Raw genomic sequence first — 22,831 nt, 5'->3', positions numbered from 1 at the left:
AAGTGGAGCTGAGGTTGGGATGCAAGTCACACGGACCTTAAAGTTGGATCTCTCTCTCCACTCTGCGTAGACAAGGGCCTGCCCCTGCTTGGTCCTCAGTTTCTCCATATCTAAAACTATTGTCTTCACTGGTGGTTCCCAATGATCAATTTTATTTGATTTTTCCTGTATCTGAAAAATATTTCTGATTAGATTCAGTTCAGTTCAGTCGCTCAGTCATGTCTGACTCTTTGCGACCCCTTGGACTGCAGCATGTTAGGCTTCCCTGTCCATCACCAACTCCCGGAGCCTGCTCAAACTCATGTCCATCGAGTCGGTGATGCCATCCAACCATCTTATCCTCTGTCGTCCCCTTCTCTTCCTGCCTTCAATCTTTCCCAGCATTAGGGTCTTTTCCAATCAGTCAGTTCTTCGCATCAGATGGCCAAAGTATTGGGGTTTCAGCTTCAGCATCAGTCTTTCCAATAAATATTCAGGACTGATTTCCTTCATGATGGACTGGCTGGGTCTCCTTGCAGTCCAAGGGACTCTCAAGAGTCTTCTCCAACACCACAGTTCAAAAGCATCAGTTCTTCAGCACTCAGCTTTCTTTATAGTCCAACTCTCACATCCATACATGACTACTGGAGGAACCATAGCTTTGACGAGATGGACCTTTGTCAGCAAAGTAATGTCTCTGCTTTTTAATATGCTGTCTAGGTTGGTCATAACTTTTCTTCCAAGGAGCAAGCGTCTTTTAATTTCATGGTTGCAGTCACCTCTGCAGTGATTTTCCAGCCCTCAAAAATAAAGCCTGTCACTGTTTCCACTGTTTCCCTATCTATTTGCCATGAAGTGATGGGACTGGATGCCATGATCTTCGCTTTTTGAATGTTGAGCTTTAAGCCAACTTCTTCACTCTCCTCTTTCACTTTCATTAAGAGCTCTTTAGTTCCTCTTCACTTTCTGCCATAAGAATGGTGTCATCTGCATATCTGAGGTTATTGATATTTCTCCCGGCAGTCTTGCTTCCAGCTTGTGCTTCTTCCAGCCCAGCGTTTCTCATGATGTTCTCTGCATATAAGTTAACTAAGCAGAGTGACAATATATAGCCTTGATGAACTCCTTTCCCAATTTAGAACTGTCAGTTGTTCCATGTCTGGTTCTAACTGTTGCTTCTTGACCTGCATACAGATTTCTCAGGAGGCAGGTGAGGTGGTCTGGTATTCCCACCTCTTGAAGAATTTTCCACAGTTTGTTATCCACACAGTCAAAGGCTTTAGCATAATCAGTAAAGCAGAGTAGATATTTTTCTGGAATTCTCTTGCTCTTTCTAAGATCCAATGGATGTTGGAAATTTGATCTCTGATTAGATTAAATTGTGCTTTTTATAAAGTTGCCATCAACTCCTTTTTTAAAAATATTCAATGCATATTTATGGAGTGTTTATGTCCAGCACTGAATTAGGCTCTGAGAATACAACTGTGACCAAGATAGTCATAGCTCCCACTTTCATGAACATAATGGTCCATGTAGACAGATAAAGGATAACAGTACAGTATGATTACTACAATACTAATAGCAGGTTAAAAGGTACATGAATTAGCCTACCAGCCATGGTAATTAACCATTTAGTAGCAAACAGTTTTGTTGATATCCACAAAATAACTTGCTGGGATTTCAATTGGGATTTCATTTAATCTATATCAAAACGGGAAGAACTGATATCTTGACAATATTGAGTTTTCTTGTACATGAATATGGAATATATCTCCATTTATTTAGTTCTTCTTTGATTTCATACAACAGAGCTTTGTGGTTTAGCTCATATAGATCTTGTACATATTTTGTTAGCTTTTTATGTATTTCATTGTTTGGAGTGCTAACATAAATGGCATTTATGTTAAATTTTAAATTCTGCTTGTTCATTGCTATCTATGAGAAAGCAGCTGACTTTTCTTTGTTAACCATATCCTACAACCTTGCTATAATTGCTTATTAGTTCCAGGAGTTTTCTTTGTCAGTTCTTTTGTATTTTCTGTGTAACCAATAATGTCATTTGCAAACAAGTGCAGTTCAGTTGCTCAATTGTGTCCGACTCTTTGCAATCCCATGGACTACAGCATGCCAGGCTTCCCTGTCCATCACAACTCCTGGAGCTTGCTCAAACTCATGTCCATTGAACTGGTGATGCCATCCAACCATCTCATCTTTGCAAACAGAGACAGTTTTATTTCATCTTCCCAATCCAATCTATATATATGTAATCTTTTTATTTCCTTTTCTTGCCTTAGTGCATTGGACAGAACTTCTGTTACAATGTTGAAAAAGAGGGCTGAGAGGTGGCATCTTTGCCTTGTACCTAATCTTAGAAATAGTTTCAAATTTCTTACCATTAAGTATGAAGTTAATGGTAGGGATTTTTTGGTAGATAATCTTTATCAATTTGAGGAAATTGCTCTCTGTTCCTAGTTTACTGAGACTTTTTATCATGCATGGATGTTGGATTTTGTCAAATGCTTGTTTTGCATCTATTGACATGACTGATTTTTTTCTTTTAGCTTGTTGAAGTGATGGAATATTGCACTTAGTCATAATTCAAAATGCTTTTTAATTTATCTTGAGATTTCTTCTTTATTAGAAGTGTTATTTAGAAGTGTGTTGCTTAATCTCCATGTATTAGGGGAGTTTTCTACTTATCTTTTTGTTATTGAATTTCTAGTTTGATTCATTATGGTCTGAGAACAGACATTGTATGATTTCTGTTCTTTTAAATTTGTTATAGTGTGTTTTATGGCCCAGAATGTGGTTTGTTTTGGTGACTGTTCCAATGTGCATGAGCAGAATGTACATTCTGCTGTTGTTGGGTGAAATACCTATAGATGTCCATTATCTCTAGTTGACTGATGGTGTTGTGTTCAGTTACGTCTTTCCTGGTCTTTGACCTGCTAGAGCTGTCCAGTCCATAGAGGTGTGTGGAAGTCTCCAGCTATGACAGTGGATTCATCCCTCTCTCTTTGCAATTCTATTAGTTTTCACCTCATATAGTTTGATGCTCTGTTGTTAGGCACATTCTCATTAAGGATTGTATGTCTTCCTGGATAATTGGCACCATACTATCCTTCTTTATCCGATAAATTTCCTTACTTTGAAGTCCATTCATAACAACCAATTATTTTCTCATTTTTAAAATACATAGGGCATTTCCTTGGTTGTTTTTGAAATGATAGGAATAGCTCATAGTCTCTCACTGCTGCCAGTGGAGAACCTCTGGTTAGATGTTCTCTGACCTCAGGATATCTCCCGTGGGTCCTGAATTTGCCCACAGAGACACAGCTGGTAAAGTCACATGCTCTATCCACTGCTGTCACTGGATCAGAAACCAAGCCCATCTGTGCTGGCAGTCAGCTCCGCTCCACAAATATTTACGGGGAATTGACCCCGTGCCAGATCAACAGCTGATGTCATCCCCTTCACACCAGGAGACCCATTGTTGAAGATGAAAATACGGGGACGACTGGGAACAAGCTCCCAGAGCTCCCTTAGTGTCCAAACTGCCTGCCCCAACTCTTCTCCTGCCCCCTTCTTTACTCTGGTCCCGCAGACAGAGTTGACACCTGGTCTGACCGTCTATAGGACCAGCCTAGTCACTAGTATGTCTACTTGGATCAGCCTGGTACACTTACATACTAGCTGTCAAGTATTTTGATTATCAGGCCACACCTTTCCTGGGGATCAAGAGGGATGCTGTGGGTGGGCACAAACTGGGTCCATGCCCACAGGAGGGTCCAACCTTCGCAGGGCTGGAGAGGAAGCTGACATGTCATCCCGGAGCACGTGAAAGCAGGGGAGCTGAGGATGTGGGCTCTGAAGGCATCTAGGAGCTGAGCCTTGCGAAGGCTTCAGCAGGCAGGGCCAATGGGAAGGGCATTCCTGGACCAGATCGTCATTTCAGACAACCAGGACCCACTGATCTTACATCCTGGCTCATCAGCTGCCGGTGTCTCCTTTCCTCCATGACACATTGTTTCCACCACCTGCTAATTACTTCATTTCCTCCAGAGGCTCTGATTGTCATCCACACCCCCTGGCTGACGCCCTCCAACGTGCTGGGGCCACCCAAGCTCCTGTCTTCCGTTTGCACTGGTCGCCTGCCCAGTGGGGTGGCTTCCCAGGCTCCCCTCTCTGCTGTTCACAGAGAATGACAGCTCCATGGAATTCCAACAGGGACGCAGAAAAGACAAGTTGAAAGCATATAGGGAACTTGGGACTCCGCTAGTCTAGTGACCAATGGTTGAGGACCTACTATGTGCTGAGCACTGTGTGGGTGGGAGGCTCCCTTGGGTGAATGAGGTGCACCAACGGCCCACCAACAGCATATAGGCTAATGGAGGAGACAGAACCGCTATGAAACACAGGGACACAAGTTCCATGAGAGAGGTTATGGATAAAGTCTGTGAGGTTCAAGAGGGCAGGGACAGCAAGCTAGGAGGAAAGACTTTTAGAGAAAGGGGCGTTGAGAATGGCCTGGGAGGATGGGCAGGGTTTGGACGAGTGAAGCAGAAAGGAAGGGCGTTCCAGGCGGTGGGGAAGGATGAGGAAAGGCAGAGGGGAGGGAGAGCGCTGGGTGTCAGGGGCAGGCGGGACTGAGAGTAGCACCACCAAGAGGGGCAGCTGGAGTTGAGGCTGATCAGGGCGGGGGAAGCAGGTAATAGAAGGTTTGGATGCAGGTTACGGAGCTGAAACTCTCCAGCTGGGGTTTGGGGCCACAGCAAGCCAGAGGGGATCAGAGGCACAGAACAGTGCTTGGTGAAGGACGCTGAGACCTTCTTGCTGGTCCCTGACTGTGTGTGAGGGACTCTCACTCCCAGCAAGGCTCCCCCAGTATTTTAGGTTCTACCCACAGGGGTTCCAGCCTTAATCAGATCATTCATGGGTACCCTACCTTTTCTCCTATGACTCAAGGCCCTTGCCGAGATGCTCAAGGTGAACAAGGCATTGAAGACGCTGAACGTGGAATCCAACTTCATTTCTGGAGCCGGGATCCTGCGCTTGGTGGAAGCACTTCCATTCAACACTTCTCTGGTGGAACTGAAGATCGATAACCAGGTGAGATGGGCAAGGGCCTCCCCGTGTCCTTCACTTGATGCTTGCAGTTCTGCACTTTCTCATTTGCTGCTGCTTGTGAAAGCTCCAGAGCCCAGCTTTAAAGAGACCTCCAAGGTCATCCAGTCCATCCCCTCTACCATGCTCACAGTTCCTTCTTCATCATCCCCACCAACTGCTCCGCCAGCTTCTGCCTGGGTACCCCTAATGATGGGAGCCTCACTCTTTATTGAGATCACCCCTTTCATTCTTAGAATATCCTTCCTTATATCCAGTAGAAGTCAGCTCCCTGTAAGTCCTGTTTGTTGAGTTTAATTCTGTTCTCGGCAGCATACAGGGTATATCCGATGCACAGATCTTATAAACCACTGGAGCCTTCCTCACTGGGCAGAACAACACCATTTTTATCCATCACCCCCACACACACACCCCACCACTCAGTGGGCGTTTGAGTCTCCTTACCATCAAGGTTATTCACTGGGCAAATTCTCGTTTGCCTCTTTCCTTACAGGGTTATCATTTCTCTATAACTTCCGTAGTTCAGTCATTTATTTTCAGGGCAACCATTCAGCTCTAACTCTCTAAGATGATCCTAATAACAGTATCATGTCTGTTGCATGCGTTGCGGGTTCCCTGTGGGCCAGGCTATGTGCCATGCACCCGATACACATCATCTCTGATCCTCCCAGCTGCCCTGCAGGATGTGAGTGTTACAGTCTCAGTTTTCAGAAAAGAAAGCTGCTCAGAGAAGCTGAAGGCTAGCAGCTTTCTCAGGGCTGCCAAGTGAGCACTTTCAGAAGCAGGATTTGAATGCAGGTCTCTGACCCTGAAGCCCACTCTTTTCCAGTACACTGTGTTGCTTCTCGTGCTAAAATGCTTGCTTCTTTATGGTCTGATAGAGAGCCTGCTTTTTTCCCCTACATGAAAATGTTTGCTGAAGGGTCATATAAATGTGTGTATAGGAAAACGACTGGATGAAACATAACAAAATTGTGTACAGTGGTTGTCCCTGAGTGAGATTATCTCTACGTTTTATCCTCATTAGAAAAACACTACAGATAAATAGAGAAGTGCATAGGAGTTAGATGCACAGCTTAATGACTCATATAGGCAGGTGACCTCTGTCAAGAGGTTAAGCATCACCAGCTTCCAGAAGACTTTGGCAGTCCCTTCCCTGGTGGCTCAGATGGTAAAGAATCTGCCTGCAACGTGGGATGCCCAGGTTCGATCCCTGGGTTGGGAAGATCCCTGGGCGAAGAGAATGGCTACCCATTCCAGTATTCTAGCCTGGAGAATTCATGGACAGAGGAGCCTGGCAAACTACAGTTCATAGCGTCAAAAAGAATCTTACATGACACGCTAACACGCCTCCCAATCTTAAACCTTCACAACTCTTCACGGTTTGCTCCCTACTTACTTTCATGGCTCCATGACTTAGAGCTACACTTTTCTCTCCCGAAGAATGTCTTCCCCTGCTCTGACCTCTTCTCTGCCTAGAGAAATCCTCCTCTTCCTTCTGGATTTGGTTGTAGCCTCTCTTTCTCCCAGTGGTTCTAGAGCCAGCCTGAACCACCCTGCTGGAGCTAACTGTATAGATCCCTTCCCGACTCCACTTGAGTGACGGCATACTGGTACCGTGAAGTTACTCCTAGTGAGAGTATTTACACTGTGGAAATTGGCAAAAACTACAAATCCAACCTTTTTTTCCCCCGCCAAGAGCCAGCATATAACTGCTTTCTCCCTTCAGTCTGCCACAGGGCCTCTGAGCCTCCCCACAGAGAAAGTTTAAGCACTCCTTCCCTGGTTCTCCTAGCACCTTGGCTTCCTTGTGAGCATCTCAGAAGCGGGGCTGTGTCCAAGTCATCTCCCTATCCCAATACCCAGCTCAGAACTTGGTCCTGCAGTGGCACCTGATAAGCAGGGCTGCCCTGGATGGTTGTATGTGTTGTTTACTGTACAATGAGGAGACAGGGGACAAAACCCAACTCATAATCTACTCCTTAAAACTTCGTACAGGGCTTTATTCATCTGGAGAAGGCACTTTTCTCTAATTCATAAAGAGAGGCGACATGAGGCTGCCGCAGCCGTGTCATGTGAATTTGCTGCATTAGATTCTTTCCGTCTCTCACAAGCCAGTAGCCTGCTGCTGTAGCACCCATTCCCAGCCCCCACTGCTTCCGTCCTTTCTTCCATTGCTGACCCTGCTCTGTAGCAGGCAGAGGGGGCAGATCAGATGGAACAAAGGCATGTAACAGGCTTGGCAGTAGCCTTAGGCCAAGCCCTGGGATTGGCTACTCATGTGATGCCAGGCCCACTCAGGCAGGGAGTCAGGATCTACCCAGCATCAGCTGAAACCTGATTCCTGGGGCAGAATGTCGGCCAAAGATGACCAGAGCACTGGCTTCAGGTCATTGTGGTAGCAGCTTACAGAGAGCAAGCTGCCCGCTTCCCCCCGGAGACAAAGCCCGTGCCAACCATCACCCTCACACCGGCTAAACATCTGTGCAAGGACATTCACTTCCCTGAGCCTCAGTTTCCTCATTTGTAAAATGGGGATAATACAAATCTCTCCTTCTAAGGAGCTAGGAGATGAATACTATGAAGTTGTTCACTTTTATGTTTACTCTGAAGGTGACCTAGGGAATTCACACATTTTTCTAAGAGTTAATGTACTGAGCAGGTACCATGTATCCATTATCTCATTTAATGCTGGCAAAGACTCTCTGAGTGGATGTCACAGCCTACTCTAGTATTGTGGACAGGGAAATTGAGGCCCAGGCAGGCTATGTAACCTGCCTGAGGTCATACAGGAAGTAAGAGAGGCAAGGTTAGAATCCAGGTCTATGTGACTCTAAAGTCCGTGAGCTGTGCCTGTCTGGGTTCTTGAATCTCCTGCAGTTTTGTGCAGGTCTTGGTTCTTCTCAGCTGTCCCTTCCCCTTGTCTGGTCACCGCCTGCTCCCACCCCATCCTAGGAGCCTCTCCCGTTGTTTTATCTCAGGGTTTAGTAAGTGCCCGCGGGACCCAGGGCTGTGCTGGGCTCTGTGTGTGAATACTGGCTCTGTCCTCTCGAGATTCCACACTGGATGAGATGACAGACAAGTGTACAGTTGATCATCCAGCCAGGTGCTCTAGCAAGCCACACGCAGTGGGGTACTGTGGGGAAAATTTTCAGCCAGGAGCAGACATCAGGGAGGGCTTCTTGGAGGAGGTGGAATTTGAGAATAAACCCTAGGGTGGACAGTATGTCGGAGGGTAAAGGTGAGGCCGTGGCATCCCTGGTGTAGGGGACCACATGAGCAAAGAGGAGGAGAGAGGACAGCTGTGGGGTCAATTCAGAACGACTAACGGGACCACCTGAAGGAGGCCAGAAAGGGAGCTGGGGGGACCCCAGGGGGCTGGGAGCGGGACGTTGGAGGGGAAGTGGCCTGCGGGCTGTCATCAGCACCCGCCACAGTCGTGCTCTGCAAAGACGGTTCCCGGCTGGACGGCAGAGGGTTGGGGGCAGGAAGAGGGCGTCAGGGCTTGGAGACCAGAGGGGCTCTGACCACCCACGTGAGGGGGCCTGTGGGGAGGTGCTCCTGGGAGCCTGAGTCTGGAGACTGGGCTGAGGCCTGGTGGGGGAGTGGGGGGCTGAAACAGGCCTCGAGGAGGGGGCTCTGCTGGCCCGGGCTCGGGGAAGGCCACCCATGCCTCTCTCAGTGCCCCGGGAGGCATGGGCTCTGAGGGAGGGTGGCCAGGAGGAGGTGATGAGTGGTGTTGGATTTATTCCCCGTTCTTGTTAGTCACCGAGGTCCCCAGAGGCCACAGCTTTCTCCTCGGCCCTGCGCCTGTAACCTGTGTCAGAGTCCTCCCTTCTCCTTATACGGCCAAGGAGAGGGACTCGGGGAGTTCTGCCCAGGGTGTCACAGAGCCCACAGGACGGCGACAGGATAGGGCTCTGAGGCTGCTTGCTGACTCAGCCAGACCCTCCTTTCCTTCCGCGCTCTTGCTGCCTGGAATCACCCTGGGACAGCGATGAGGCTGGGCACGCGGGGAGGGCAGGGGGCTGACTGCAGCTGAGGGTGTTGAGACATGTCTAGCCCAGCCCCCCTTTTGCAGATGGGGAAACCAAGGATTTGAGAAGGGATGGGACATGCCCAATGTCACGAATCAAGTTAGGCTCAGAACTGGGCTGGAACTGAAGCACCCAGCTTCCAAACAGGCTGCATTTATGAGCAGACAGGAAAGACCCTCCCAGCGCCCAGGAGGCAGGTAGGACACATGGGGGTGCCTGCAGGCCCATCCGTCCCAAGCCAACCATGTCCCAAGCAGTGGCTCTTCGCCCCTCTTGATCCACTTTCCTCTCCGACAGAGCTCCCTCCAACAGGCCCTTCCCAGGACCCTTGGGGCATGGGACACTCCCTGCCCCTTAGCAGAGACGAGGCCTGAAAATAGGCTCCCTCCCCACATGAAGACATGTGCAAAATCTAGGGGGATTTCGCTGGGTGTCTCACGTTTCATTCCAATATTTGACAGCGAGAATGTGCTTAATATTTTGAAAGGAAGCTAAAGGGAGTGTATCATGTTTTCTTGTTTTTCCAGATTGGATTGTTTTCCTAGTGGAAGTAAATTTAGAAAACAAAAGCCATGCTAGAATAGGATCCGGAAGGTTTTCACAAATGGTGACACCCATTAATTTTAGATTCCACACTCAGGGCAGCTTTTTAAATGAGGCTGAATATAGCTTTTGGTTTTGCAAGATATAAGGAAAACACTCTTGAAAACCAAGAGAGCAAGACCAACTGTGTTGAATTTTGTTCCTTATAGTTTTCGCTTCTAAGCAGCAGGTCTCCGTCTGTGCATGGTTTTTGAGTCTGCAGTCTCGTTTTGTATTGCAGTAATTCAGTCTGGAAGTATTCAGCCTCCTTGAGAGGACAGGCATGTGTCACTGTCCCGTCCTGTAAATGTCAATTATGTTCTTTTACTGATCTCACTCTAAGGGAAAGATGAGATGAAGTCAGTGGAAATGATAGAGAAAACCCTTTTCCTATGCAGATCAGAATAAACCAGAATAAAGATTTGGGACAGTGACCATCCCACACCATGTCAGGTCCCACTGGAGGCTGTACTCTGTTTGGAAAAGCTAGGCAGGAGACGGACTGACCCAGGTGCTCCTTGGCTTCAGATCTCTGACGTTTGAAGTCAGACAAGGGATCGAGTCCTGGCTAAGCCCCAGCTGTGTCGTGTTCTTTCTGGGTAACGGGGGAAAGTCACTTATTGTATCCATGCCTCAGTTTCCTTACATGCAGAATGGGAATAATACTCATACTTGCCTAATAGGCCTATGCCTCATATACCTGACATATAGTCTTTCCTCAATCAAGGGGGGAGATGTTTCTACTGTTAATTAGCCCCAGTCTGTGGTGGGGAGGACATCCGAGAGATTCTAGCTCATGCAAGGAACAACTTTTAACCACTTTCTTTTCCTCTCTGAGTCCCTCTCTTCCTTTCCTACGTGAGTTTATTTTTTATTGAAGTTAACTTATATATAGTGAAGCAAATGCATCTTGAGTAGACAACTCAGTGGATTTACGTATTTATGTGTAGCTGTGTGATCACCACCAAGTTCAAGACGTGGAACACTTCCAGCACCCCAGCAGGCTCCCTCAGGCCCCTTTGCCAATCAGCACCCTGCAAATGCATGAATATTCTAATTCCTGTCATCAGAGACGAATTTTGCCTGTTCTTAAACTTCACTTAAATGGAATCTTTCTGGGTCTGGCTTTTTTTGGTCAACATTGTCTGTGAGTCTATCAGCTGTCTACAGCTGTGTAACAAAGTATGCTCCCTTCCCCCCAAAAACTGAGCCACTTAAAACAATATGAACGTGCATTTAGCTCACAGTTTCTGAGTCAGGAATCCAGAAGCAGTTTGACTGCATAGATCTAGCCCAGTCTCTAATGAGATTACAGTCAAGGCTTGACCAAGTCTGCAGGCTTGACCAATGCTGGAGGAACCGCTTCCAAGCGGCTTCTTCCATGGCTGTTGGCAGGAAGCCTCAGCTACTTGCCATGTGGACCTCTCCACAGGGCTGCTTGAGTGTCCTCATGGCACGGCAGCTAGCTTCTCCCTGAGCTAGCAATCCAAGGCAGGGAAAGAAGAAAGCCTAGCCAAAAATGCCTTTTATGAGCCAACCTTGTGTCCGTTAGAAATGAGTCCCTAAGCAAAACCACCCTCAAGGGGAGAGGAATGAGGCTCTGCCTTTTGAAGGGAGGAGTGCCAAAGAACTTGCAGGCTTTTTTATGTTGGCTGCCCTCGGGCTCCTCTTTATTGCGGTGTGAGCCTCCTCACCGCAGCATCTTGTCTTCTGTGGAGCTCGGGCTTTAGACCGCCCTGGCTCACTAACTGCATACATGGGCTTAGTTGCTGTGCAGCATGTGGCATCTTCCCAGACCAGGGATCAAACCTATGTCCCCTGCACTGGCGGTCTAACTCTTAACCACTGCACCACCAGGGCAGTCCTGCAGGCATGTTTTAATTGGCAGAGTGAGAGTCATTTATATCCTTTTTCATTGCTGCAGTGTGACCAGAAAGGCCTTTCTAACCAGCAGAGCAACCCAAGGATGGAGCAGGCACCTCAGAGAGTGGTGTACTGCCATCCCCAGGTGGTGTGGAAGTGGAACAGAACAATCTGGCAGCTGTAATAACGGAGGGAATGTTAATATCAGCCAGGATCTGGGACTCTGAAGTTGGATTCGATAATTCCCCAGGCTCCGTTCTGTTGTTTTTTTCAAGCATTCTCAGTTGTCCGTATTTTCTGGATTAAAGAAAAGGCCATAACTGGCCCCGTGAAATGTATCAAGTGAGCTTCTTGGTGTCCGTGGCACCTCTGTCCCGCTCCAGGTCACAGCTCAGCTGCACCTGAGTTGTTGGATGGTTGTTTCATTAAGTAGGGAATCTGATCATCTGCTCCTCAGACTGATAACACACGGTCAGAGTAAAGGCTGAGGGAGCAGGAGGTGTCTCGCCCTCCTGAAGGGCACATCAGTGTTGGTGTCCATTGGGCAGGGCAGTCACATGTTTAATTCAAAATATGCCTATCTTTTTAACCCACCAACACTGCGTCTCCACATCCAGCCTGAAGAACCCTCCTCCCTCTCCAGCAAAGCCCACTCCTGCATCGTGTGTGACAGGGAAAACTGGAAGCACACGCGATTATCTGTCTCTGTTCGGGCATCCCATGAAGCAGTTAGAAGGGATGAGGCAGTTCTCCATGTGCTGACCTGGAAAGAGTCCAGAAAACATTAAATGAAAGAGATAAGTTACAGAACAATAAGTACAGTATGAATCCATTAAGGGAAAAAATGAAAAATAAGAAAAATCTGTATATTTTTGTTACATATTGCATAGAAAAAAAAAATCCATAGGAACACACCCTGTTTGCCATGGTGGTTTCTTCTGTGGGAAGTGGGTAGGACTGAGGATAAATGATGTGAAGGGAGACTTTTAATTTACTGCATCTGCTTTAGTATCATTAGAATTGTTAGTAATGAGATTATACTTACTCACAAGTGATTTACTTAATTTTCAAGTGGGGCAAGAGTTCTTCCTGACCCTCTCTCCCTGGCCCTGCCAGAGTCTGCTGCTCCACTTCAGTCTCCCCGCAAGAGGCTCCTAATTATCTCAAACATGCTGTCAAGGTCACCTCTTAATTTTTTATGCCCTCCCAAGCAAGCTAGTGATAGACTGAATGCAGGCTCTGGAGGCCTTAAAGGTCATGGAGCCTAAGCCTCCCCCAACAACATCTAGGAGACCCTTATGGGATGCCGTCTGCCATCTTGTCCCCAGGGACGAGCAGCGTGCTCGCTCACCAGACACTGTGGATGGTTAGATGGCAATCTGCACGCTGAGCCAAGCTCTTTCAGAGGCACTTGGCTGAAGTGGGAACTAGCTCAGGCTCGGAGTAAACTGTGCAAATCCTTTCTGCAACTGACTAGCTCTGTGATTGGAGGGACATTTCTTAATATTTCTGCTTATCATGTCTCTTGTTTATAAGATGAAAGTTCTAAGAATACTACATATTCCATTGGTTTACAGGGAAGATAAATTGACTTAGATTATGTAAAGTGCTTATGCCATGCCTAGGACATAATGATCACTAGATAATAAGAGACCAGAGTTTTAGTCCTGACTCTGTCTGCAAGGCCGCCTCTCATCTATGAAATGATTGAGGTTCTTCTAGGCTCAGAGTCCCTGGAGAAAGGAAGGGCTTGAGAAGGTAGTAAGTAGGAAGCTTCTTAAGATGTATGCACATTTTATATTTTAATGTAAAAATGTGGTTTGGGTCAGAGATTAACACTCCAGGCAGACAGGCTGTGATTATCTAATGTACCCTCTGGTGCACACCTGACATGTCTGCGTGTATTCCAGGGCTGTCGGAGAAGGTGGTGCTGGAGCATCCTCTGAAGTCCTTCCAGCTCCAGCCTCAGCTCTAGCCTTGGCTCTCATTTAAGCAGAGGAAGCACAGCCTGGCTCCCATATGCACACGGGCTCAGTTTACTCATCCCCAAGCCCGGGGTTGCCTCTTCTTGCCTGCCCTGCCAACCTCCCAGGGAAGGAGGGCAGTTGAATGGGGCAGTTTGCATCTGAGTGCTTCGTGCTCTAGACCAGGCAGCACGATGTGCCAGCTTTGCCGAAGCGGCCCCTGCGGTCATTGGCAGTCCCTCCACTCGGGACACTGGTGCTTTCAAGTCTAGTCCATCTTGCTTTCTAGCAGAGCTTGCCTGACAGGTGACAGCAAGGACAGCCCAGACTTCCTGCTTAGTGGGGGTGCAGGGGACACACCGGTTCCTTACCAGGGTCTCAGATAGTCTGCATCATCTGCCAGGCCAAGCCGGCCAGAGCCCAGGACTGTGCTGGGTCCTTCGAGGACAGGCCTGAGCCCTTCCCAGCACTGTCAGAAGCCTTGCCAGATGGGCTGGTGGAATCTTATCATCCTCCCTCTGCCTGCCCTAGTCAGCAGTTCCGGCTCTGTCTGAACCCGCACAAGCTCCATTGAACTCAGGATACCTGGGAGGAGTTCTCTATCGAGAGTCTCAACTGCAGTTCCACACCTGCCCTTCTGGATATTGGGCTGATGTATCTTCTCAACCTCCCCAAGTTGCTGCGCACTGATCATGTTCCTATTTTTTCCATCCAGTTCAATGCCTTGCCCTTGCCCTAGAGATACAGGGTACTATGTGCTCTCTAAGGGTTCACGGTCTGGGTGAGCAACCATCCAACAGAATTTTGTCTTGATAGAAGTGTTCTGTATCTGCACCAACATGGAAGCCACTAGCTAGTGGCTCTTGCACACTTGAATGGAACTGAGGAACTGAATTTTAAATTTTATTCAACTCTTAATTCACGTATAGTTGCTTTACAATATTATAGTTTCAGATGTACTGTGACTCAGTATTTTTACAGATTATACTCCATTATAAGTTATTACAAGATAATGTCTGTAATTTCCTATGCTCTACAAGATGTCCTTGTTGCTTATCTATTTTATATGTGGTGATTTGTAGCTCTTAACCCCCTATCTGTATACTGCCACTTCCCGCTTCTCTAAACCCTCTGGTAACCACTAGTTTGTTTTCTATATCTGTGAGCCTGTTTCTATTTTACTATATATATTCATTTGTATTTTTTTGATTCCATATAAATTTTATTTATTTAAATTTAAAAAAAATCAATCAAAAATGGGCAGAGAATCTGAACAGATAGTTTCCCATAGAAGACATACAGATGACCAACAGGTACATAAAAAGTTGCACAAAATCACTAATCATCAGGGAAATACAAGTCAAACCACAATGAGCTATCACCTCACACCTGTTAGAATGGCTATTATCAAAAAGACAAGAATTAACAAGTGTTGGCGAGGATATGGAGAGAGGGAACCCTTAGGCACCGTTGGTGGTAATTACAATTGGTGCAGCCACTATGGAAAACACTATGGCTGTTCCTCAAAAAATTTAAAGTAGAACTATCATACGATCCAGCAGTTTCACTTCTGGGTGTTTATCCAATGAAAATGAAAACACTAATTTGAAAAGATATGTATACCTATTCATTACACCAGTATTTACAATAGCCAAAACATGGAAACAACCAAAGTGTCACTGCTGGGTGAATAGATAAAGTAAATGTGGTATATCCAATGGGATATTATTTAGTCATAAAAAGAATGAATTTTTGCCATTAGTGACAGCGTGGATGGGCCTAGAGGATATTGCGTGAAGTGAATTCAGAGAAATATAGATACCATATCCTCTCATCTGTGGAATCTAAGGGAAAAAAAAGATAAAACCAACCAAGCTCATACACACAGAGAACAGACTGGTGGCTGCTAGAGGCAGCGAGTTAGGGGTGGGTGAAATGGGTGACAGATGGCAAAAGGTACAAACTTCCACTAATAAGTAATGCATGGAGGTGTAATGTACTGCATGATGATTATAGTTAATAATACTATATTGCATATTTTAAAGTTTTTAAGAGAGTACTTGGTTGTGTGGCTTGTGGGATCCCTGTTCCCTGATCAGGGACTGAACCTGGGCCACAGCAGTGAAAATCCAGAATCCTAATCACCGGGCCACCAGGGAACTCCCAAGACGAAATCTTAAAAGTTCTCATAATAAGAAACGATGTATGTAAGTATGTATGGGGATGGACGTTAACTAGACTTAGTGTAGTAATAATTTCACAGTGTATGTAAATATCAAATCATTATATTGATATGTCTGAAACTAATGTTATATCATTAAAAAAAGATTTAAAGAGCCCCATGCTGCTGGTGACTGCTCTACTGAACAACACAGGTCTAGTGGGAGAGACAGTTATGGAGGCAGGTGACCCAATAATGCAGACCGACTGGGCTGGGAGTAGAGAGGAACGTAACAATGCTTGAGTGGCAAGTAGGGAAAGATGGTTTCCAGGGGTGAAGATCAGGAAAGGCCTTGTCAGGGAGGGGGCCTTTCCGCTAGCTATCAAAGCACTGATGCTGGGAAAGAAGAAGGCGGGAGGAGAAGGGGATGACAGAGGGTGAGATGGTTGCATGGCATCACTGACTCAATGGAAATGAGTTTGAGCGAACTCTGGGAGATGGGGAAGGACAGGGAAACCTGGTGTGCTGCAGTCCATGGGGTCGCAAAGAGTCGGACACGACTGAGCGACTGAACAACAAATTAAAGCACCAGGGACACATCAGCAGGAGTGTGGGGAGGGTAGGCTCATTTCACGTGGAGGCAAGAGGACACAGGAGCCTTGAGAAGTAGACCTCTGCCTGCATCAGGCATCAGGTACCAGACTCTCCACCCCGGGGTAACCAGCCTGAGGAAAGGAAGGTGAGGACAGAACTGTGCAGGGCCTGAGCGCCAGGCTGCAGAGAAGGCGGGGCTTATCCTGTCTGCTTATTGGATGAACTGAGACCCTACATGTTGGGCACAGGGCACTGGGAACATAGCGAACTCCCAATAAACGGCAGCAGTTATCAGCTGTGGGGAGTCGTCGGTGGTGCTTCTGTGTTTCGTTGCTGCTTCTCCAGGTCAATTTGGGAGTATTGCCCTCTGAGCAGTGCAAAGTCTTCTGGTCCACGAATATAGGGCGTTTCTGCATTTATTCAGGTCCTCCTTAATGTACAATGCTGTTTACAGTTTTCAGCATGCAAGCCTTTGTTTCTTTATTGAATTTATTCCTAAGTGTTTTAATGTTATTGTAAATTAAATTATTGCCTTAATTTCACTTTGGGGTTGTTCATTGCTGGTGTATAGAAACCCAGGTGGGTTTTGAATACTGATCTTAAACACCCCGCAAGCTTGCTGAACGTGGTGATCAGCTCTAATAATTGCTTTTTGTGGATTCCTTAGGGTTTTCTAGATACAGTACTGTGTCACCTGCAAATAGAAATAGTTTTGCTTCTTCCTTCTCTGTATGGTGACTTTTCTTTTTTTTTTCTTACTTAATTGTCCTCCAGACAATGTTGGTGAAAGTGGACATTTCTTTGCTTTGTTCTTGTTATGAGGGGGAATGTCTTTAATCATTAAATAATACTATGTTAGCCTTCCTTCTGTGTCTAAACCTTTTTAAGATTATGTTTACTTTTAAATATCTCATTATACATGGTAACAGAAAACTCAAAACAACACAAAAAGAAAACAAAAACTCCCAAACTCATCACCATCCATTTGCATATGTATGTGTGTGGGAAATATAGTTAACTTTACATAATAAGTACAACCCATCTTGTCACTAGGCTTTGTCTGTTGAATATTCTGTCACAGAATCTGTCCAGGCTTGGGCCCAAAGAGTCACATCGCTATTGTAGAGCTTCCCATGTTCTACTGTAAAGCTTAACCACCTTTTATTTGAGAGACTGCCTCTTGATGGATGTTTGTTTCCCGTTTATTCCCACTATTACAAACAAGAAGGGTGAATATCCACATCATATCCTTCCCAACACTGTGTATTGTCATGTTTTACTTTCCTTTTCATCTTTGTCAGATGATCACTATGGATCTGGGAGTAGAGAATTAGCATAATTACAGTGAGGCTTCAGGAGGCTCACTCTGGCAGTCCCAACTGTCTGTGTGACCTTAGACAAATCCTCTTCCCTCCCTGGGCCTGTTTCTTCATTTGTAAATCGAAGAGATTTACTCTAAAGGACTGGTTAGCCAACCTGACCTTGCCTTGAAATCACCTGGGGAGTTTTAAAAACCATGGACACCAGAGTACCGCAGCCAGTGATTTAATTAGTATGAGGGATAGCCTGGGTTGTAGGATTTTTAAATCTCCTTGAGACTAAACGCTGTGCAGGTCCTTCCTGCTCAGATAGCCCAAAAAGGCTTCCGTGGGGCAGCGGAAAGATCTCTTCCTGGCGTTCAGCAACCCAAGGTTTGACTCCCGGCTCATTGGCTCCTGGCTGCCTGACCTTTCAACTTCTCCGCACTTCCGGCTTCCGGTTGCCCTGCTCTTGGAGTGGGCGGGGCCAGGGAGCTCCTAAAATCCCAGCCCGGCGCTCAGGGTTTCTGCGGGTAGAGATCTAGGTACCTCACAAGTGAGCGAGAAGTGACTGTGTGTGTTTTCTTTCTTTCTGTTTTTAAATCAAAGAGCCAGCCTTTGGGCAACAAAGTGGAAATGGAGATTGTGAGCATGTTGGAAAAAAACGCCACGCTCCTCAAATTCGGCTACCACTTCACCCAGCAGGGACCCCGGCTGCGGGCGTCCAACGCCATGATGAACAACAACGACCTTGGTGAGTAGACCTAAGCCCCCAGCCGCCGCCTGTCATTCTTCGTCCCCGTCGGAGGAGATCTGGCAGGGAACACTCCACTGCCGGTTTGCCCAAGGCAGGCCTCCTCCTGGGCCTGACTCTCGGTTTTCCTGCTAATCCCATATTCTTGTTCTGTGTTTGCGCCTTGCTTCCCCCCACCCGGAACCTCCCCCAGACTGCCAGAGGCCAGGCCCTGCTCCCCGAAGGTAGTTCAGCTCAGCACAGGGCTGCGCCCAGAGCGTACCCGCAGCCTGTTGGCCTGGAGAGTGAAGCGTAGGAGGCCCAGAGCCAACACTGAGTCCCCACCTCTTCCGAATACCTTTTTTGGAGCCCAGAATCCTCTCCAAATCATACAGTCTGGCCCACGCCCCAGATCCCAAAGCCATCAGTCAGCCTTACTACCCACACCTGAAGCCTGGGGAACTTCATGTGGCTTTTAAAGCAAAGGTTGAAAATGTTGACTTCATAGTCAAGTATAACAGGTTACGTTCTCAGTTACAGGCGTAGTTTGTATGTTTTCCTTAAAAAATAAAAGAAAATGTCACAATCTTTCTTAGCCAACAGTGAATAGAAAGACAAGTCAGTTGAAGAAAAAGAGAAATCAGTCACCGACTTAGTTCCAGATGCTAATTGTTCTCAAGCTCAGTGGGTAGTTTCTCCTGTGTTTTCCTGCTGCTTGCTTGAAGAACTCGATAGTGTCCAAAGAGGAGTATGTCTGATGAGGCTATAGGAAAATAAGAGAAAAAACAACAAGAAAAGGAGTAGGCCTGTTAACTTAATTGATCATTATATTCAGCTGTGAGTTACCTAGACTCAAAGGTAGGAGGAAGACAAAGCAAGTTATACTATTCTTAGAATAGAAGGAAACAATTTTTTAAAAAGAAGAAAGCTTCTTTCTGAGATTGAATTATGAGCTGTGTTTCTAAAGGATGATGTGTTCAGTAAGTTTTTCATCAGATTTGAACCTGCTCTCAACATGTTTCTTTTTGTTTAGTTTTTGTTTCTGACACTCAGTAGAATGCAAGGAGCTTAATACTAAAGCACATCTCAGAGTTCAGGTTTATCACTTCCTGGTGATGACTCCAAAGTTAGGTTAATACACAGAAGGCCTAGAAGAATGGGGGTGAGTATGTAGGTGTGTATGCACGAGGCAGGTACTCACAGAAGCTGTGCATAGATAGCCACAGAGCTACTCAATTCAACAAACATTTGTCAGAGACCTATAGTGCACTGGGTGTTGAAGGTATAGGTTCATGTTCTTAAGAAGCTATTTATTCATTTCTTACCCCAGTTGTTACTTTTTTCTAGAGCTGCAGGTCTAGAAAAGTCCATCAAACAAAAACCCACACCAGGTGTCCTGGTTTGTGAAGTGTCCTTGTTTGAAATAAAACATGAGCAAACACAAAGCACTAAGAATTATAATTATCATGGTGTAACAGAGGTCACTGTTGTTAAATCACTCAGTTGTGTCTGACCCTTTGCAACCCCATGGACTGCAGCAGGCCAGGCTTCCATGTCCTTCACTGTCTCCTGGAGTTTGCTCAAACTCATGTCCGTGGAGTTGATCCAACTGTCTCCTCCTCTGTCGCCCCCTCCTCAGTGATAGCTACACTGAATTGTTGAGGACGGCTCACAACCTGGCCTCTGTTGGCTCAGTTGTGATCTGGCTGCAGAACCAGCACTAAAAAGCCTTGAGATCTATTCTGATATGCAGTAACCTCACTTTTTTTTTTTTTTTTAAATCTCTTATGTGTCCCTCGGTCCCTGTCTCAGGGCTGATTGAGCTTTGGTCTTCCAGTGGCAAGATGGCTTGGAGGACTTCTTTCTAGGGTTAGACGTTTCCAGATGAGTCAGGAGTGCTGTAGGGGGCACTCCGGTATCAGCTGGAGGCTAGAGGAAATGGCCCTTGAGGACACTTATGTCCTGAGAGTCTGTGTTCCAAAATCCAGGCCCAAGTCCTATCACCAGGGACTTGGTGCGGTCATGGCAGGAGCCTCTCGTGCCTTTGTGGACAGGACTTCACGCTCCTCCTCCCGTTCTCTTCTGGAGGAACTGAGGCCTGGGAGGGACTGCACTTCGAGGCAGTGGCTCGGTCACGTCACATCTTTGTTAGTTCCAGTGTCACACCTTAGTTACAGTGAGCACTTTGTGAGCACCTTTGTGTGCCCAGGGCTGTGCAAGGTGACATAAGCGGTAGCAGAAAGCCAATGGCCTGACTCAGAAACCTTTACAACCTGTTAGGAGAGAAAAAGACTCAAAGTCAGACCCCTAGATTCAGGAAGGCCTGCAAACCATATGCAGACAAAACAAGCAGATAATTTGTGAGGACAGAGGCTAGCTAGGCCATGCCTCCTGGTGGGGCTGGGCCTGAGTCAGCCTCGTGAAGAAGAGAGAGGTTGTGTGGGGGTCGGCAGGAGTTCCTGGTGGGTTGCTGGTGAAGGCAAAGGCAGGGTGATAGGACCCAGCATGCAGGATAGGAGAGACAGGAAGTTCTGAAAGGAAGGAGGAACTGATTCAGGAAGTTGCACCTGCTAGGAGAAGCAGGAGCCCTCCGAGAAGGGAGGGAAGGGCATTCCAAGCAGAAGGAACAGCGTGGGCAAGGGCAAGGGCGATGGCCAGGCACTTGGGGTGCTCGTGGGAATGGGGCTGAGGGGGCAGGGGGAGGCTGAGAGCCACAGGCCTTTCATGCTGAGCTCAGGACTTTGGTGAGGAAAGCCCGCGGGTCGTGGGACAGTGGCGGTTTCCTAGGCGGGAATGAACGGGTATTAAAATGGGTACCCCCGGACCTGTGTGGCAGTTGCCTTGGGTTTTCCCACAGAAGGAATTAGAGCAGAATGATCTAAGTGACTGCCCACAACAGAGTACCAGTTGGTGAAGTAGGATTTTTAGCTTTAAAAGCAAATTGTGCCTGTCTGCTAACTTTTTATGAAAGAAACGCTTCCAATCCTGATGGTGCATCAGTGTCCTCCTCTCAAAGAAATTCTGACTTTCTTTCCAACGTGGCTTTTTCATCCTGCTCCTGGCGCTCTGATGAAGCCGACAAGCTTCCGCATTTCCCAGCTGAACCCGGCTGTCATTAGCACCCAGCCCCAGCGGTTGCGACTCGGTTGCGACTCGTCCGCTGCTGCAGCCCAGCGGCGGGGGCAAGCTCTAGATGGAAGGGAGCAGGCCTCTCCAGCTTCCTTCTCACTCCGACCAGCCTCTAAGCTGGCTCCTGGCCACGGGCCAGGTCTGCGGGACCGTGGCGTTGCTTGCCTGCAAGGCAGGTGGGCTCCTCCTTGGGAGACATGGGTCCCCAAGGCCGTGGGTCAGCCAGTGGCTCTGCAGACAGGCAGCCTGCCCAGGACCCATCCTGACTGGCACGTCTTTGGTCCTTCCTGCCTGGGCTCTTAGCAGTGTTCCACGGGAGAGAGCAAGGCGTCAGGAAGGAGCCGAGGGTCCCCATCTCTGCTTTCCCAAGGTGATGGCTCAGCTGACTCCTGTCTCCGCACCATTACAGCTGACAGCCAGCCTGCTGCTCAGGGTCCTGTAACTGCCAGCGGCGCTCTGGCCCGTTGATGAAATCTGAATTACAGCCTCCGGGTTAAGACAGTTCTCCTTTACTGTTTAAGACTCAGTGGACAACTCACCCACCATCCTTGGAAGATTTGACCACTCTGTTCACTGGGCCTCTCATACGGAACGAGATCTACCAGCATACTTGTGATATTTTACCTCATTTCTTGTAGGTTTATCTTTATTATAGGTATAGGTATATACCTTGTATATACCTATATATACCTTGTAGGTATATCTTTATCTGTTGATCTTTATTTCTTATCCTTGTGCTTGGCACATCACAGCACTCAGTCAATGCTGCTGCTTATAAATGTACATAAGATGCGCCACAGAGGCATGATGGAGGTATAAAGCTTGGCAGGAAGTGGTGGAGGGAGCGTAAGATGCTGATGGGGATTGGTCCAGATGACTTGAGATGCTGGAAGGCTCTGACAGTGAAAGTCTCTGGCAGTTGTAATGATAAGCAACACAGAGGAGTTTGCTTTAATGGATGTGAAAAGCAGGTTGATTTGAAGGAACCTGGAAGGCCTGGCTTCTGCTCCCCGTTGTGTCTCTTATTCACTGTGACTTGAGGCAAGATACTTTTCCTCTCTTGGCCTCAATTTTCTTCATTATTAAAATGGGGGGAAATAATGCCGAAGTGGTATCTTTCTTTTCTCCCCATCCAGTTCCTGTAGAAGCCAGTGCCTGGGGAACCCTGTGCATGCTTACTGAGGGCACGTCGGGGGAGACACCACGGGGTCCCTTTCTTATCTCAAGCCACGGACTGGGGCCTCAGGTTCCAGCCCTGGCTCCCTTCTCTTCTCCAGGGGAAAGGAGCTGTCCCCTTGTGAGCCCCAGATGAGACGTGGATGTGGACAGCCTGCATAGACAGGGCCTGATGTGCCGAGGGAGGCGCT

At 47.2% G+C, this 22,831-nt stretch overlaps 1 protein-coding gene across 8 annotated transcripts in view; it reads left to right on the top strand.

The window, feature by feature from the left end:
* TMOD1 (tropomodulin 1) overlaps positions 1-22,831 on the top strand; it is a 107,393-nt gene that overhangs the window by 59,007 nt on the left and 25,555 nt on the right. For 7 of the 8 annotated variants that reach the window (XM_020891009.2, XM_020891000.2, XM_020891003.2 and 4 more), the window contains 2 exons: positions 4,945-5,088; positions 18,212-18,356. In XM_020891009.2, the coding sequence (XP_020746668.1) occupies positions 4,945-5,088; positions 18,212-18,356 (289 nt within the window). Of the gene's footprint in view, positions 1-4,944; positions 5,089-11,646; positions 11,922-18,211; positions 18,357-22,831 lie in introns of those variants that run through there. The other variant, XM_020891010.2, reaches the window with a different exon arrangement.

Source organism: Odocoileus virginianus, chromosome 18 (assembly GCF_023699985.2).
Source record: "Odocoileus virginianus isolate 20LAN1187 ecotype Illinois chromosome 18, Ovbor_1.2, whole genome shotgun sequence".
NCBI lineage: Eukaryota > Metazoa > Chordata > Mammalia > Artiodactyla > Cervidae > Odocoileus > Odocoileus virginianus.
Note: the sequence above shows the minus strand (reverse complement) of the source record. Positions and strands in the feature narration are given on the sequence as shown.